General features: G+C 40.2%; 1 protein-coding gene across 1 annotated transcript; it reads left to right on the forward strand.

The window, feature by feature from the left end:
• Window positions 1–809: 809 nt before the first annotated feature.
• samsn1a (SAM domain, SH3 domain and nuclear localisation signals 1a) lies at window positions 810–17,247 on the forward strand (the record flags this gene model as incomplete). The annotated part of the gene is made up of 15 exons (XM_083886900.1): window positions 810–833; window positions 3,892–4,059; window positions 4,339–4,385; window positions 5,070–5,110; window positions 5,934–6,017; window positions 6,343–6,491; window positions 7,284–7,401; window positions 8,102–8,523; window positions 12,761–12,841; window positions 12,975–13,100; window positions 13,866–13,974; window positions 14,084–14,235; window positions 14,974–15,195; window positions 15,520–15,667; window positions 17,084–17,247. 15 exons carry the CDS (start codon window positions 810–812, stop codon window positions 17,245–17,247), a joined length of 2,055 nt encoding a protein of 684 aa, XP_083743026.1.
• Window positions 17,248–17,838: the final 591 nt, after the last annotated feature.

The raw sequence follows: 17,838 nt of genomic DNA on the forward strand, positions 1-17,838 counted from the left end.
GGGTTGGGATAAATATCCAGGTCTGGCTTGTTCGCAGTGACGTTTAAGTGTAGCTGTACACTCAGGGCAGATGCTCTGAGTGTCTAAAAAGGATAACCTTTGCCTTTGTAAGGGACACAGCGTCAGTATATGAGAATGGGCTGAACCACTATTGGGACCACAGAGGCGCTCATGTTGTGGACAGTGGACAAGGGAGCAGACACAAGCACAATACACAGATGTGTTCACTGAGGAGGTCAAGGGAGAATACAAAATAGAGTTAGACAAGACAGTCTTAAGCCTGTACGGTGTGACGAGTCCTTGTTGCCATGATTCCTTTTTTTTCTTTTCATTTAATTTTTTATCCCTCAATCTAACATGTGCCACATGATTAAATAACATGGCTGAAGTAAACATAAAATAATAATAATAATAATAATAAAACTGCTTCAGCCATGCAGCTTCAACAGCATGCTTCAACACTCTTAAGTCCAAAAGAACATGCGGTGCTGGACAAAACTATTCTGCAGAGGAAATAAACACAAACGAGCAAAGGCTCAACCTGTTGTTCCTGTGATGACGTGGGATTGTTGTCAAGAGTGAGTTGTGCGCTTTGGCTGTGGAGAAATGGTGGTCCATCTATTGGATTAGAGGAGGGATTTCACTGTGGTATTAATCTGAGAAGACAGCAGGCGACCCAGGCTGGAATCACACTGAGCTCTTCTCTCTCTCTCCCTCCCTCTCTCTGTTTTTCTGTCTCTCCGTCTCTCTGGCTGCCTCTCATCATCTCACCTCCATCAGATGAACAGAACGAGACCCTGTCAGCGAACATGAACCTGTTCTGCTTTTCACTGGTAGGAGACCAGACTTTTTGCTCTCTGCTTGTGTGTATGTGTGTGCGTGTGAGAAGCTGAAGGAGAGAGAATTCACTTTTGTGGTACAATATTTTTTTTACCTGTAATCATGATAGTGTCATAACACTGAGGAAAAGTACCTAGTTTTGTACTTATCACTGTGTAGCTCTAAATAAACGTATCATTATCACAACAATCAGGTGGCAAATCATCCATCCACTGTTTATTATAATAAATATCCTCCTGATTGATGATTGATATACCATTTTTGAATAAATCACCACTGTCAAAGTCTGTGTACTCCAGGAGAAGTTCCACAGTCGTGCTATTCATATACATGTGTTCAGGCTGGTTGAGAAGCAGAACACAGGCTTGAGGCAGGATGGTGTGAAACAAAATTGTCTCTATTACAGTTAACAATGCATGGAAGAGGGGAGTTAGTAGATGGGAAGGAACCAGAGTTGTGTGGGGTCTTTAGGACAGATGCTGCAGCCTGATCATGGAAACTCAAGGTTCAGTGGAGGGTGAGAGGGGAAGAGTCCAATCCAGAGATCTGGGATTCAGAGCAGTGGTATCAGGAGTTATGAAAAAAAGAAGTTAATACGAGGCAAAATTCAAGCTTGATCAAAGCAGAGTGTACAATTTGGTAGAATGTTGAGGCAGGACCCACATATTTGTAGCCAGGGTTTGGAAGTCACAACATCATCATTAGTAAAATAACATTTCTGGCTTATTATGCATTATTAAGAAAGGCAGAGGCAGACACATTTTTAGTCTTCAATCTTCTCCAGGCAGGACAAATAGGCTTCATTTGTCAGCTGCCAAAAACTGGGACAGGTGTTTCTGCGGCAGTGTGACGCATTTTGCCACATTCTGTTCTCCAAATGCAGCCGACCCTGAATTGTGACACAGCCAGAGGCTGTTTTTCACGCAGCAGGAGTAGAACGCCAATTATATGCGGTCACTGCATAGATGCAATAAAAGATTGTTTTCAACATCTCTACCATGCTTAATAATGCTGCAGGATAAAAAACAAACAAAAAGAATGGTAGCTCTGCTGCACAGAATCTCTGTCTTAGGACAGATGTCGTGGATGTTGACTCGTAATCAGGATGATTATCTTACTGTCTTGCTGCAGTAAACAGAGGCTTGAACTCTGGTTGCAGTGATCATCTTTGATACTGTCATTATCCCACATCACATGTGTGCACTGATTTAGTGCAGAGGCATATTTAAAGTATTTAAAAAATCATTTTGAATGCATGTAATGTGGTTTAGTAATTACATGTTAAATACAATTGAGAGCACAACAGAGATAATTCCATTGTGTAGTTTGTAGGTATTTTTTTTTTGCATTAGCCATTTTATGCCAGGAACAGGTCTCTGTTGTAAATGAGACCCTGGGTCTCAATGAGATTTTGCCTGTATAAATAAAGAATAATTGTAACAAAAGGCACCAAGGAAAAAGTCGGGGCTGAGTGGATGGACACGGGCAAAAAAAGTACAACCAAAAGCGAGGCACCTGCCTGATAAAACTAAAACCAAAGTAACAGCACAAAAATGTCTTGAGGACGAACATGAATCACAATTACTACAAGAGGAAACAAACGTGGGCTCTCTCTGGTTGAATCAGGCACTGACAGAGGGAACAGCTGCTCTTAAGCAGTGGCAGACCAAAATGAGCGCAGCTGTGCAGGTGAATCAGAGCTGCCTCTACCACGTCCAGCCACAGAGAGGGAGAAAGACAAGGAGACAAAATCCAACAACAAAACACAACCCACAGTCACAAAAAACATACTTTGATCTCTTCTACATCCAAGGTTATCAAGTCAAGTGTTTTTCGAGCGGAATTGGCAGCATATACCTGCTGTCTTGTCAATTCCTCAGTACTAGAACGTTTTCTCGTGTGTACGTTACTGAAACTTTAATTTAACGGGATGTGTCATGTTTTTCATGAGCTTTGAAATGTCTTACATATGGACATCCTGGATGTGTGTGTTATTAGGTCACAAATTCAGGCTTTACAAAATGTGTTTTTTGTCTTCTTATGTATCGTTGAATCAAAGTTGTGATTCATTTTATGGTGATATCACTGTATGGTAATACAGTGATATTTAGCATTTTTTGGTAGTGATGAAAAGTAGCAATAATTGTGCAGATGTCACAAGACAGGCAATCGTTTTTCTTTTATTTTTGTTCATAAAAATTAGCCAATCGATCTTTGAACTGTGACGCATTTTAAAATTTCACTAATTCAAGTACTTTTTTCTCATGTGTGTTTGTATAGTTGGTGAAAATGTATCATTATTTTTTATCAGATTGTCTAGGTTGGGCTGAAAATACACATATAAGACACTAGATTGCACATTCTGTAACACTTTAGATTAGGGAACACATAATTCACCATTAACTAGGTGCTTACTAACATGCATAAGTCGCATACTAGTCCTTTATTAGTAAATATTAAGCATGTATTAACACCGTATGTCGGAAAAATCTTAATTTGTGTTATAATTATAGATTAGAATAAGGTTATGTAGAATAAGGTTATGTAGAATAAGGTGTTAATACCTTCTTAATGATTACTAATAAAGGGCTTGTATGCTACTTATATATGTTAGTAAGTGCCTAGTTAATGGTGAATAATGTATATAACAGAGATATTATGTGTTACCTAATCTAAAGTGTTATTGCACATTTTTATAGCCTCTGTATATGCTGTACATTTAAAATGGTAATGGAAAAAAGGAGCCTAAACCCTCTGTGTTCTATAAGGGTTAAACTACAAAGTGATGTGTATGTGTTTTCAGTAATGAAGTGAGCTTTGACGAAACCGCTACGACACAGCATAAAATTCCTCTGTCATTGATGAAAGTGTGTACAATAATGAGTGATTGATGCTTCATTTGTGCACACTGCAACATCACGAGAACTCTTTTGCTTTAAATCCAAACATCAGAGAACCATTGATAAAAAAAAGCTGTCTGTCTGTCCGTCTGTCTGTCTGTCTGTCTGTCTGTCTGTCTGTCTGTCTCTCTGTCTGTCTGTCTGGCATCAGGAGGGGTCTATGGACAGCCTGTACGAGGCAGTGCAGTGCTCCAGCGACGCTCCCCCACGACCCGTCCCCAGCCGCTCCTGTAGCCGCCCCTGCAGTCGCTCCTGCAGTCCAGCTGTCCTGCTGGACAACAACACTAAGTGGCGAGGTTCTGGAAGATCTATATCCATGGTGAGAGGGACAAACTCTGTGTATAAAAAAAAACGCACATGCATGTTTAAAAAGACCAGAGTGAAGAGGGAGCATGGACCAGATTGTACCTGTAACATAACGCTGATTATGAAATGATGAACAGAGCCATTAGACAGCTGCTGCTGCTGCTGCTGCTGCTGCTGCTGCTGCTGCTGCTGTGGCCACCAGCATGTTTCATTTTAAATTAAATGTCCCTGAAGCTTTGTCAGGGAATCTGTTATGTGATCTCTGACAGACAATGCTTTGGTTTTTCTTCAGGAAATGCCTCAAGCCCAAGGGAACAACTCTAATAAAAACACAAGAAGGTGAGTTCAACAGGCACTTACACACAATTATACAAACAATGTAATAGCGGGACAGTAATACATTATTTTTAGGCTTTGGGAAAATCCTTCTGCTTTATGCACAAGACCTGTAATTGTGCTTGTGTGTGTGCTGTCTCCTTCATTCTCTTTGTTTTGTAGATCATGCATGCAAAGCAGAGCAAAAAAGCTGCCATGCAAGTGAAAGGGCTTTCCACATAGAGTAATACTATGGCTTTAAAGGCTCCCTCTTTGTTGTCTTTGCGGGTTAATTCTGTTAATCCTTCCTGTAGCAGAAGAGAGTGCAGTCTCAGCTTCTCCCCTCAACCTCAGCTTCAGTCCGTGTGGAAGTGAGATTGACAGTTCACTCAAAACTCAAAGAGCTATATTTGTTTTATTTATTCAGTTTGACATGGTTGTAAATGTTTTTGAGAAGCAAGGCTAAGTGTATTGTTATGTTTGGGCTGAGGACAAAGAGGATTTGAGGCCCACCTACTTAGAATCCTTTGCTTCAACACCTTTACTCCTCTCGCTTTTCTTGCAGCATGGCCTTGATCTCATCTATGCAATATGAGCGTACTTTCACTCTCATCAGTGTGTGACAAAGTTTGCGGTGTGTAGTTTGTAGGGCGAGGAGCTCAAATTATAGACTATCGATTTAATCAATCAAATCTCTTCTCATTTCAGAACTCACATGTCTAAATCTGCATCAGATAACGAAACCCTAGGTAAGTACGAGCGATGATCGATAACAATGTGATTATTTGAAAGATTTGCATGAACTTAATGACATTTGATGGGGAAAAAAACTGCTGTCATTATAGTCTAAAGGTCCAGTGAGTAAGAACATCTAATGGTGAGGCAAACACTCTTCTGCACTGCTCTGCTCACCCCTTCCTTTGTGGCAGGGAACTAGAGTGGCCTTCACCTACCAGGAAGGATAATAACATTAATTTGTTCACAATTCTCTCCACTCCTTTTTTCTCCCCACTCTGCTCTTTCTTCTTCTGTGATGTATCAGGTTTATGTGGGCGGAGCCGTTCGTCTTTGTTCACATTGTAAGCTTTCACTTCAAACCTAAAAACTCACGCACTGGCTGGTTTTATATGTACGTGTAAAACCAAAGCATTTCAATTTAACCTCCCCATAAAACAATCTTCTAATCTACAGTCATAAACCTAAATGTTACATATTGGACCTGAAAGTGTACTAATTTACTCTTTTCTCCTGATAATTGTGCCTGCTATTTGTGTTGTCTTTCATCACTTTCACAATTTGATATGATGCCTTTCATACCTCAAGCACATCCCTTTGAATCCCCATACTCTCAGGGTGACAGAGAAATAACTAACCTTGAGAGCTGCGAGGACAATATTGCTGTCTAATATAAAGATGAAAACCTCAGATAGCCTGCCAGACTGCCTGTCTGTTGCTCTGAAAATATTTATGTCAGCCTAGTGTGTCTGTGCATCCTCTATTCACCCCGAGGTTTCACTCCAAATCTTCAGCGTTTATGATTTCCCACTCTCTCTCGCTCTCTTATCACTGCAGATAACCATGGTTGTAATACTGCAAGCTGGCATGCTGCCAAGAGCCAGGAAGATTTAGTCCACATCAGCAACAATCACAATGAAGGTAAATAGGTAAAAAGATGGATTAATCTCATCTGCCCTCCTTTGTATTCTCAGCATGACGTCGGAACAGATCTGAGGTTTCCAGCCAGTTCACCACCAAAATGATAAACAGGCTAGTGTTAATGTTAGAGAGATTCACCTGTGTTTTGAACTAATATCTGTTCCAATTTTTGAATGAAAGTAAGGCAGGACATATCACACACACCTCTGGTGAAATAAAGGACTTTTAAACCACAGGAAAAGAGAAGCATATAAATAAACCAATCTGATGTTGATAACATTGCGCATGTGGTTCTGGTTTTTCCTTTGTTTTGTTTTTTTTCCAGTGTTTCACTACCTAGATGACCGACTGTGTATTGCAATGTCTTATTTCCCTCTAGAGATGAGGAAGACTAAGCAGAGAACAGAAACCAAAGGAGGCAAAGGAGCCCATCATTCGAGCACCAAGAAAAAACATAAACCACCACTGAGCCAGGTTAGAGTTTGTCTTTTTCAAGAGTCAAGTCTTCATGCAAAATGTGGTGTGTGGATGCAAAATGAGAGCAAAATACACATAAAAACAGTTTGTCAGATGTAGTTCATAGAGTTCATGAGGTAGTTTGAGAGATGGAAGCTAAATCTAGACTGAGCAGAAGGTCAGAGGAAGAGATTAAAGCATGGAGTGTTTTTTCTCTCTTGTGTCAGGACAGCCTGCACCACTGTTGTTATTACAGCTAGAATGGGAGACGATGCAGTATCCTAAGAAGAATAGCTCCACAAACGTTTGTGTGTATTTGGGGGGATGAGGTTTTAAAGGGATCATGCCAGGACACAGTGCCCATTCAGACTAATGACCGTCACAGTGAGAGACAAACAAAGAAGGGTCTGCCAGTCCTGGGTCAGCAGCAGTTTTCAGCACCTCAATGTTGATGCATCTAAAAGGACCCAAGTGACACAAGTGGGAGCTGCAGCCTCAACCCAACATTTAATAAATAACTGCTAAAACTTAAATGAAATCAAAATACTGCTCTGGTATGTTAGTTAGACTGACACCTAGCATTAATTTAAAGTGAGCTATATGATGCGATCATGAAGTCAGTAGAGTCACAGCTGCCGAGTAACCACGGGTTGCCAGTTACGTCAGAGATCGAAACCTAAAAGAACTCTGTATTTTGAATTTGAATGAAGTAACCGTTTTGGCCACATTCTTACATATGGTACCTTTAACAAAAGTCTCAACCATGTTCAGTTTTCTTGTTGTTTTTTTTTGTTTTTTTTACTTCACTAGATTGCTTATGTAAACACGGTGACGGCAGATTCCAAGCCTGGTGTCAAAAGAAGTCAAAAGAGTGCAAAAAAGACTGCTGGAAAGAGTGGGAGAGAGGGGTCAAAGAAAAAGTCCACAGGTAAGAAAGCTAAGATAGATAAAACTCAAAATGAAATGTTTCAATTCTTCGAACAAACTGTCCTATCTGACCTTTTTAGCATCTGATTGACGCCATGACTAAGCAAGTGACTAAGCTACACTTACTCACTAAGCTACACTTAGTCACTGCTTACAGAAGCAGATCAGGCCGACAAAGCATTTTGTCAAAATGCTGAAACTGAAAAATAAGGGGTCAAAACCTCTGTTGCCCTGGTACATTTTCAAATTAAACTTCTGCTTTTTAGTGTAGCAACACCTTCAGTGTGGGTGTCTGTGTGGCAAAGGTACACTGAGAGCATCTGTTCAAACCTGAAGCACTTACAAAAGCAGAGGAGACGTCACATGACTCCTACAACAGCAATTCATATTTCTATTCAAAGTAACAGATTATGTCTCTTTGGTTGTCACCTGCTTTACCTGTTTACCTTTAACTTCCAGGACAACCGTCCTGTGAACCTCAGGGTGAGGAAGGAAATATTCAGTGCGACCAGTTGTGTGTTGTCACACTGCTGCTTTAATTGAGACTCATCACAGCAGAAATGACCTACTGTGCATTTTAGACACAAAGCAGTTTCACGCTGCATGACATTTCGTCACAGCTTTGAGTTCCACTAAAATGAAAAATGTCTGACTCTGTCTCCTCAGAAAGTTGACAGTCTCTTTTCTCTGAATCTTCTCAGTCCACTCCCCCCTCAACCCTGTGACCCCACACACAGGACCCCACTATCTGGATGTGCCATACAGATCAGACAGGGGACCTTGCAATGGCAAGTCATCCACTCTGCCCACTCAGGAGAAAACAACCCCGGGCCGCACAGACATGGTCAGCCTACCTGGGGGAGCCACACCCACCCACACGTACCACCAGCGCTGGAGCAACCCAGGAGAAGGTAGTCCATCCTGGGGCACTGTCCAGCACACTTGTCGCAGGCCGCTTACAGACTACTGTGTGTACTCTCATGACTTTACCACATCTAATGGGACGGACTGGAACGGAGAACAGGGGCAGAGCCAGAATCACGGCGTGAAACATGATGGCAAACCCCAGATTCCCTCTCCGGTGCCCCGGTCTGTCACTGATGTGGACCTATCAGAACCAAACGTAAGTTCACCTTTGTATAGGGTGTTGCTTGCTTGTTTTGACCATTACAGCAGCAGTAGGTAGGATCCCTAGAGAAGAGGATCATTGTTGAGTCTCAAGTTTCAAACATAATTTGTTAAAAAGATGATATTTTGGGACTGTGTCACTCTCTCCTGAGCTCAAAGGACAGATGTGGTTGAGGTCAATGCTTTGCTAATTTTGACATACATGCAGTTGATTGCGTTCATAGACACACTTCCTCTTTGTTAGAATACCTTGCACGAAACAAGTGTACATACAGCTTCACAGCCGAACAGACAATAAGAGCATCTCGTCTTTGAACTGACATGTGATTGGTCAAACTCTCCCAGTTTTATGCAAGGCTGGAAACAGAGCACAGAATAGTTTATTTCCCTTATGCTGAATATTTAATATGTAATTATTAATCAGTGACACAAAAATATGCTGCCTACCCCTGCTTTAACTTAATTGAGGAAATGTGCGCTTTTGGATGTTCTCACATTGTAAAAGAGCACCGTTCCTAACGGCTCCAAGACAACAACATTGGTTATCCACTCTAATTTAAAGGATATGCCCACTTCAGGTCCCCTAAGACACTGATTTGTGGTACGCAGGTGCAGACCCAGGGGTGTCTCAAAGTTATCCCAGAGGGATAACCAAAAAAATCGCAATAGCGATAAATTGGAAAGGGGAAAACGAAACTGTATAGAGCCACTACAGGCTTCCTTAAAGCTCACATAGAGTGGTCCTGTTGCACATAATATAATATATATGTGAGTTATGGAGGTCTACTTATATACATTAACTTGTTTTTATGGTCAAAAACCTCCTAGTTGCTGTAAACGAGCTGATAGAAATCCTCTTTTCTGACGCTGTTCCCCAGCTGCGATATTTCAGACATAAATCTCACACCCAGAAGACAGACTGTGTTGTGATTGGCCAGCCAGCGTAGAGCCTTCCCAACTGTCTTGTGATTGGCCAATACCCGGAAGTGACATATTCAGCACACCCGCTCTCAGAAGCGCAGTTCCCTCCTCTGGAACGGTGGATGCACTGCTACTCATTATCAAAACATTGTTTTAACAATGTTTAAAAATAGTTTCGTCACGACTCCCCGCCGCAGTCCCTTTTATGACTTTGATCCAGAGTCAGACCCAGAGTCAGAAGACACTGTCGCTCGTGAAACACCTCCACAACGGACGTTATTCTTCTTCTGCGGTTCAATGTACGCAACCGGATGTGCCCGGACTAGTTTCCCGGACCAGGAGGATCCACTGTTCCGGAGAACCGCTGTTTACGTAACCGGACCGGGTTTTTTCAGAGATCTCGCTGAGCCTGAGATTACAATAAAACACAGCGTTCTCAGCAGTGGCTGAACGGTTTGTTTTGAACCTTCAGGGCTTCTTAAACAAGGTAATGACGCTGATACACTCTAAAAAACAGCGTTAATTGGAACTTCCTGTCTAGGTCCGCTTTAATGAAATAAAGCACTAAATTGATTAACTAAACCACTGCTGCCAAACAGTTAACTTAAAAGTCACAACAAACTCTCCAGCACCACAAGTTATACACTGGAAAACAGGCAATTGACATCAAACACACACAAAGTTGGTGTTTATAGATACACCGACAACTTAAGAAGCCACAGGCAGAACCTCTCACTACCTCTGAAGGTGAGACAGAGTCAGCACAGAGCACTGGAGACTCAGGGTATATGAACACTCCTCACACCTGGGCTTAATCAACAACAGTCAGTGTCACACACACCTGATTGCAGTGAGTTGATTCTCCCACCACTCTCACAGAGCCAGAAGATTGAGTTTCCTCACAGTAGTTGTCAAAGTGAGACAGTGGATTTCTTTTTTTCAACGACACAACTGTGTAGTTTGACCTTAATGCTCAGTTCCTTCGCATGCACTTGCCATCTAATCCCATGTAGTGTGACCCAAAGCCATTGTTTAAGCTCAACATGAACTTGGGACATAATTGTCTCAGATGAAACGGATGAACTGGAGTAGAGATTACAAGATCCCTATGGATCTGTAGTGTCATTGGTTCTTGGAGATAAATGTCATTTCTGTGGACATGACGCCTCTTAAGAAGTGTATGGTCTGAGGTCATTGGTTAAGACTCTCTCCATATATGCTCATCCACAGCATTAAAGGAAATGAAAAGCAGGCTCAGCCCTGTATTTCTGTCACTTTCAATATTTTGCCTTTTGTTAAAACATAGTAAAACACAGGTTCATATTGTCAACAACAACAAAGATCAGATATTGAGAAATAATGTACATTTTAATATGCACTCTTGTCCTCGACAGTTAGCAAGAAGCCTAGGGAGTAATAGATCTGCACCTTTAATCTGGATTGACAGTAATGTACATCTTATTGCAAGCAGACTGATTCAATCTCTCTGCAATTTTAACACAACGGCAAATCCATACATGGCACAATGGGAGCCACGGCAGCAGCAGCGTGGCTGTCAAACTGTTTGGTTGTTTTGTAAAAGCTTAGAAGTTATTTTTGTTGTTGTTGTTTTTTTGTTTTAATCTTTATCAAAAAGAACAAACTTTCTTTATGTTACTGTTTTAAGTTTCAAAATGAAAGATACAGTATTTGTTTCCATATCAAGAGAGGAAAAAGGTTGCAACACAACAAAGTTACCATTTTCAGCTGTTCTTCTGTCATTCAGCTGCACTTCCTCAAATAAACTCACCCCACATGAAGAAATACGAGCAAAGGAATAATTTCTCCAGCATCATTTACAAAACCAAGTTCCACATTGCAAATAAAGGGAAATCATGAGGGGTAGTCATTATTTCTTTATACTTGTGCATGTTTTACTCATTTATTTCTAAGATGACTTCCTGTTTTATCCAAAAAAACTAACCCTAACCCCCAAACTGTGACACACTTCAGTGACATTACAGATACAGAAACATCACATCCTCAGAGATTATCTCATAAGCAATAACAGGAGAACAACAACAACAACACCTGTTTACAGAACCTAAATACAGCCGTTCCTGGAAGTGGATCTCGACGTCTTCCTTGAACAGGCCGCAAAATGCACACGTAAGCATTTGTGTTTTCCCCTTTCAAAGCGACACTGCAATAAGACGCAGAGTGTCAATTGCCTCACATCCTGTGTGTTGTAAGGAAGTGGGCCAGTCTGTGAGCAAACCTGTGTGTTTGTTAACACTTCACTGTCAGAGGACAGGGGTAAAGAAAACAGACAAGCACGGACTGAGTTTAAATAAAACATTCAAACATTAGAAAATGTTACAAAGAGCAGCATCTAATGTCTCAGACAAAGCAAAGAGCAGCAAACCAAAGGTAGGTGAAAATCTTAAGAGACATATCAATATTCTGTAGGACACAGATACTTTTACAAAGTTGTTTTATTCTATTGTGTGCAAGTGTGTACCTGAAGTGGTATTTGTTAAGTGTTTAAAGATACTGAAATATTGATGGGTCACTCAAAGACAGCCTTTAAGATGATGTTTTTAAACCAAAATAAATACAATTATCCACATTAATTTACATGCAAAATAGACTATAACAACTAATGTCAAACTATTCAGTGACAGATACAATCATGAGGAAACAATTGGCATTAACACAATTGAACAAAAACATCCAAAGGTGCCACTGCAAGTAGAATGTAAGACGATGCCATATTACATCAGTCCACAGAGGAGTTCATATATAACCAGGATGTCCAGGGATTATTCATTTACATAATTATTTTTGGTGCTCTGCTGCAGAGATGATGAGGATTTGGGAGAGATTATAATGACATTTATTTTTGAACAAAGAGGGGAGGGGAAAAAAAGAAGAAGAAACAATTAATACCAGAATGAAACAAAAATCATTGTTGTGTGAAAGCAATTGTTTTATTGTTTTATTTTTCACTTAAATCTTGTCAGTGCACTTGTATAGAGTCAAATATTGTCTATGTGGCCTAACCTGATCACAAATTTACCACAGGATTTATACTTACTGGATTTCTTTTTTTAACCTATATTTGAAATTCTTGTTGTTTATAGCAAAACTTTATGAACACACACATAATTAGACAGCTAAATACACTGGGACGTTTTAAAATTGTTATTTTGTTGAAGATTTCCGGGCCTTGTTGCGCACAGCGACTTGATATTATGTAACACTACTAAAACTTGCAGCACAAAGCCAGCCACTTAGTGTGACATTATGCACTGTCTTTGTTTGTTTTTTAGCGCTCCACAAGCTTTGGCAGGTTTGAAGGTCTCAGACATCACTCGTCACAGACCAAACCAGAGGAAAATGGCACAAACACGGTTTGTAGATGTGTTTTTGTGTTGTTTACATGCAATGATTTAGTGATGAATTTTACTGTATAGCTTTGTGTATGCCACACAAGTGCATCATGTTTGAATAAAAACAACAATGCACTGTATTTGCTACACACAGCTTGCAGAGGAGTGTGAAGTGTCAGACCCAAACAAATCAGCTGGACTTGGGAAGAAGATGAAGGCAATTTCACTGACCATGCGCCGAAAAATGGGCAAAAAACATGCCAAGTCTTTCTCTGAGGAGGTGCGTAACTATTTTACACTAACTGGAATATTACATAACTTGTTTGATATCTTAGTGAGGACACATAATAGACACAATGCATTCCCAAGACCCTGAACCTAACCTTAACCATCACTTTCACTAACCCTAAACCTCACCAGCTCTTAACCCTGGAAAAAACCTTTATAGTTGTGGGGCCCAGACAAAATGTCCCAAAAAAGATCCTCACAAAGATATGTATTGTATGTTTCTTAGTACACACACACACACACACACACACACACACACACACACACACACACACACACACACACTTTCTCTCTCTCTCTCTCTCTCTCTCTCTCTCTCTCTCTCAAATAAACCCATCACACATTTATGCTCAAATTATGTAAAAATGTTCTTGAAACCTGAAAAGCAGTAAAAGTTCAGCCTCACTGACAGTCACATTGAACAAATCGAGGTTGTTTTTCTCCTCAGTCTTAATCTCTGTAATCTCTTACAAAACCACATCCTCTGATATGACACATTTGCTGGCAATATTCAAATGAAATGAAATTTCCCCTATCTACACCTGAAACTGTCCTCTTGCAGTTTTGATGTTTTTGATGCAATGATAAAGTTGACGCATTTAGCTTTCACCACAGTACATCTCTACCTGAACTTTTAGTTTCCTTGTCTTTTTTTATTTTTTTTACAATTTAGACATATGTACACTCCATCTACATGTCTAAATGATCTATTTGTACCTCTCATGTAAATGTTTTAAATGATTGTATTTCTGTTCAGGGTGATGATACAGACAAAGACCCAGAGGCAGAGACAGAAAACAACACTCCAGCAGAGAAAAACTCAAGCAACTCTTTAGAAAGTCTGTACAGTGGCCAGAGCTGCTCCAGTAAGTATCTGCACACACTTATTTGGTCCTAGAACAGTGTGGCTATGTCCACACTATGTTTTAGATCACGCTCATTCATACTATGTTGTGCTCTATTGTATGGGTTTAGGTGGTGTGACCAGTGAGTCCATTGGTTCCTGTCAGAAAGACAGTGTGAGGCTGGAGGAGGACGGTTCCTACCAGGGTCAGTTCTGTGGCCGAGCTCGTGTCCACACAGACTTTGTTCCCAGCCCGTATGACACGGATTCTGTCAAGCTCAAGGTAATTCATGTCATCATGAATAGATGCGTTTCTTTTAGATAAAGATGAAGACAACAGTGGTGACAAACAATGGTAATTTCAAAGACTCAAGTTAATGCACGAGTACATAACGTTATAATCAATGCAAATGTAGAAAAAAAAAGAAAAAAAATTTTAAGTTTTAATATTTCATCAACTACAAATATGCATCACATCCTCTACATGAAATGCAATATTACATTTAAAAACCTCTCCTAACTCATCAGACCTCTGTTTGAATAATGGAAAGCCATTCCCAACACTTAAATTAAGTCATGTGTACACAAATAAGTATACATTTGTATCCGCAAACTTATGCCAGCAGGTTTTCACAAGCATGAGCTATGTACAATCCAAACATTGCTTTGTTTGTCAAGTGTGTGCTCCACCTGCAGAATCCTAAGCAAATCAAGAGATCCGTAAACAACTAATCACAGTTGCTGCTGTTCCTGCACTGTGCAGCTCCAAGTGTCCTGGATGCAGTCTCGACATTTAACGCTATGTTAAAGGACAGATATACAACACAAAACTTACCAAAGCACTGTAGAAAAACTAAAATCTAATGTCTCGCACAGCTGAAAAGTAGGTCATGAAGAATGTGGCAGTGTTTTCCACAGGTGGCGATAGAAGTTCCACACTGGAGCTTTATAAATTCCATTCCTACTCAACATTTATGCCACTATACTAATCAACCACACCCCACATTTTTTTTCCCCCTAGGCCGGTGACATCATCAATATCATCAGTAAACCTCCGATGGGCATCTGGACAGGCATGCTAAATAACAAAGTGGGAAACTTCAAGTTCATCTATGTGGACATTTTAGTGGAGAAAGAAGAGGAGGAGAAGGAAGAAGAGGCTCCAAAGATCAGACAACAGAAGATCTGTAAAAAACCACGACCTAAAACGCTGCTAGAGTTACTGGAGAGACTGAACCTGGAGGTGAGGATAAGGGCTGTTCGCCTTGTTTTTGTCTGGTCACATGTCACAAGTAAACACTTCTGTTTTCCACCTTTCGTAATGAGAAGGAAATCCTTTCTGAGCCCAATATAGTGAGATTAAAACCAGAATGACATGCAAGTGCTTACCGACATACTCGCACAACACTATACTGCAAACGGAAATCCTTTTGAATTATAACACTGAACACTTGCATACTCTGCGAGTCACCAGTTTGGGACCAACAGTCCATAATACAATGGTAAATACTTTGGACCACACATTATTCTAACATCTGGCGTGTTTTTTTTGTTTGTTTCTTTGCAGGAGTACGCCTCTGCCCTGCTGCTAAATGGCTACCAGACAGTAGAAGACCTTATGCATCTGCAGGAGAAGCACCTGATTGAGTTGAATGTCAAAGACCCTGAGCACAGAGAGAAGCTGCTCGCTGCTGCCGAATACCACTACACAGAAGGTGAGGAACACATCGACACAATTGTCTAAAATTACAGTTTTTGTATACACAGGGTTCCTCCCATTAATAAAGAGCTTATTTCTCAATGACACACCACAAACTAGATGGTGAGGAACCAAACGACATCAACAGCAATGCTCATGAAGGAGTCGGATACCTAATACGTTCACTTTAACTGTAAAACTCTCGTCCTCCAAGTGTAATCATCTTATTTTTCAATATGAAATACCAATACACACCATTGTTTTTTTTGTTTTTTTAAATTCACTTCACCCTATAAGTGTATCAGTTTGTGATTGTGACTTAGAGGAACTCAACAGAGCCATTATAAATGTGATCAGTGACACCAAAATTGCTGCTTTGCAAAAAGGGCCCATTACAGTGGGTACAGAGCTAATATGAGAAAGAATCTTGAAACAATTAGTGCGGCAATTAGAAATTCATGTAAACTGTTTTTAATGACTTTCAAAACAGCTCAATATCATTTAATCATTAAATGACTTTGATGAGTTCATGACTGAATCACATGACTGATGACTGAATATCACTATTGCCACCTGCTTGGTGTTCAAAATAAACTTAAATACAGCATAAACTAGCAGAGGGAAGCTGGGACGTTTGTGCCACACAGAATAGAAATACACCGTGTACAACGCTGTGAGAGGCTTATCAGTGATTTCCTGTTACTCAGATAGAAAGTGCTTAAGAGAGCAGACGTTGTTCCAGTAATCTGGTGTCTTGCAGCAGAAGGCTGGTTATTGCTGAGTGCTGCATGAAATGAAAGCAGATCTGCTTTGCGGCTTGAGGAAGCAAGAGGCATTTTCTGGTTGGTTTTGTTTGGCCTGTTTGTGTGGTTTCAAATGTTACTTGAGGCGTTCCACGCAGTACCAAATTAAAGGTTGTTATTTTTCTCATGTTGGGCGACAGTTTGGCAAACCAGATGGCAGCAGCTGCGGCATGACTCTGTCCAAGCTTGTTGAGTCACACTCAGGTGTTGCCAGAAATTTAATTAAGCTGAATTCCTTTAGGTTTGCGATTAGGCAACGCAGACAGTGGGACAATAACCATGTGTCTGTCTGTGAGGTAGAAATAATAAAGTATGGGGCATGTCAACTCATTTTTTAATTTCTGGGAGCAGGAAATAAAAGATAACAGAATGTTTAAGGTGTTCTGTGTTGCTTTTTTTCACCAACACAGCCTTGGTCATATTTAATGTTGACAGTAATGGTCAAAAGTTGTTTCTCTTTAAAAATAGATAAAAAAAAGTTTAAATTGTCAAAAAGTCTTTGATGTGTGAGTGCAGGTTATTTTCCACTGACTTAACCACTTGGCACAGTTTTCTATCATGTGGCTGGAAACAGAACCCTGTAATACTATGACATTTGATGTGAGTCCCTTTGGTGTGTGTGCCGACAGGTGATGATGTCAGAGACGAAGAGGAGGAGAAGGAGGAGGACAAATCCCACAGTCAACAGGAAGAAGACAGCGACTGTCCCAGAGACTCGGGCTGTTTCATACCATCTGAATGTTCAGAGAGCAAAGAGGACGCTGAGCATCTCACAGAAGCTGGGGATTTGTAATCTGCTCCACCGTCAGACATATACTGTGACATTTGGTATTCAGAGTTGTCGCTTTTTCTTATAACTGAGGGTTTTAACAATTAATTTTCTCAAAAATGTCATGTCAACACCCTTTGTTTCAACACGCCTGTAACGTAGGAAAAACAGACAACCAACTCTTTTACCATCATCCTATCCACTGCCATTTTTTTGAGATAATAATAGTAAACTTTTTATCCTATGTTGTTGAGGAAGTGACACTTCATTGATTTACTGTCACTTTTATTTATTGCATATACAATCATGTATTGTTGTTTCATACACTGCCTTTATTTATCTTTACTTTGTCATTGCCACTTTCTTTCATCACATCCATTCTCAATTCAACATCCATGTCACTCTTTTTTCACCGATGAATGAAGTGATTTGGAACATTAAGGTTTTTTTTTCGTTTTTGTTAATTGCAGAGTCTGGTTTTGAAAAATTGCATATTCAGGTTTTGTCTGTAATGTATTCTGTACAGGAAAATATGTACATTATTTTCTGTGTGCGTGTGAGAGAATGAGACTGTGAGTGAATGTCAACTTTCATCTGTTTTCATAAATGTTTGTA

Source organism: Microchirus variegatus (genome assembly GCF_963457635.1).
Source record: "Microchirus variegatus genome assembly, chromosome: 3".
Lineage (NCBI taxonomy): Eukaryota > Metazoa > Chordata > Actinopteri > Pleuronectiformes > Soleidae > Microchirus > Microchirus variegatus.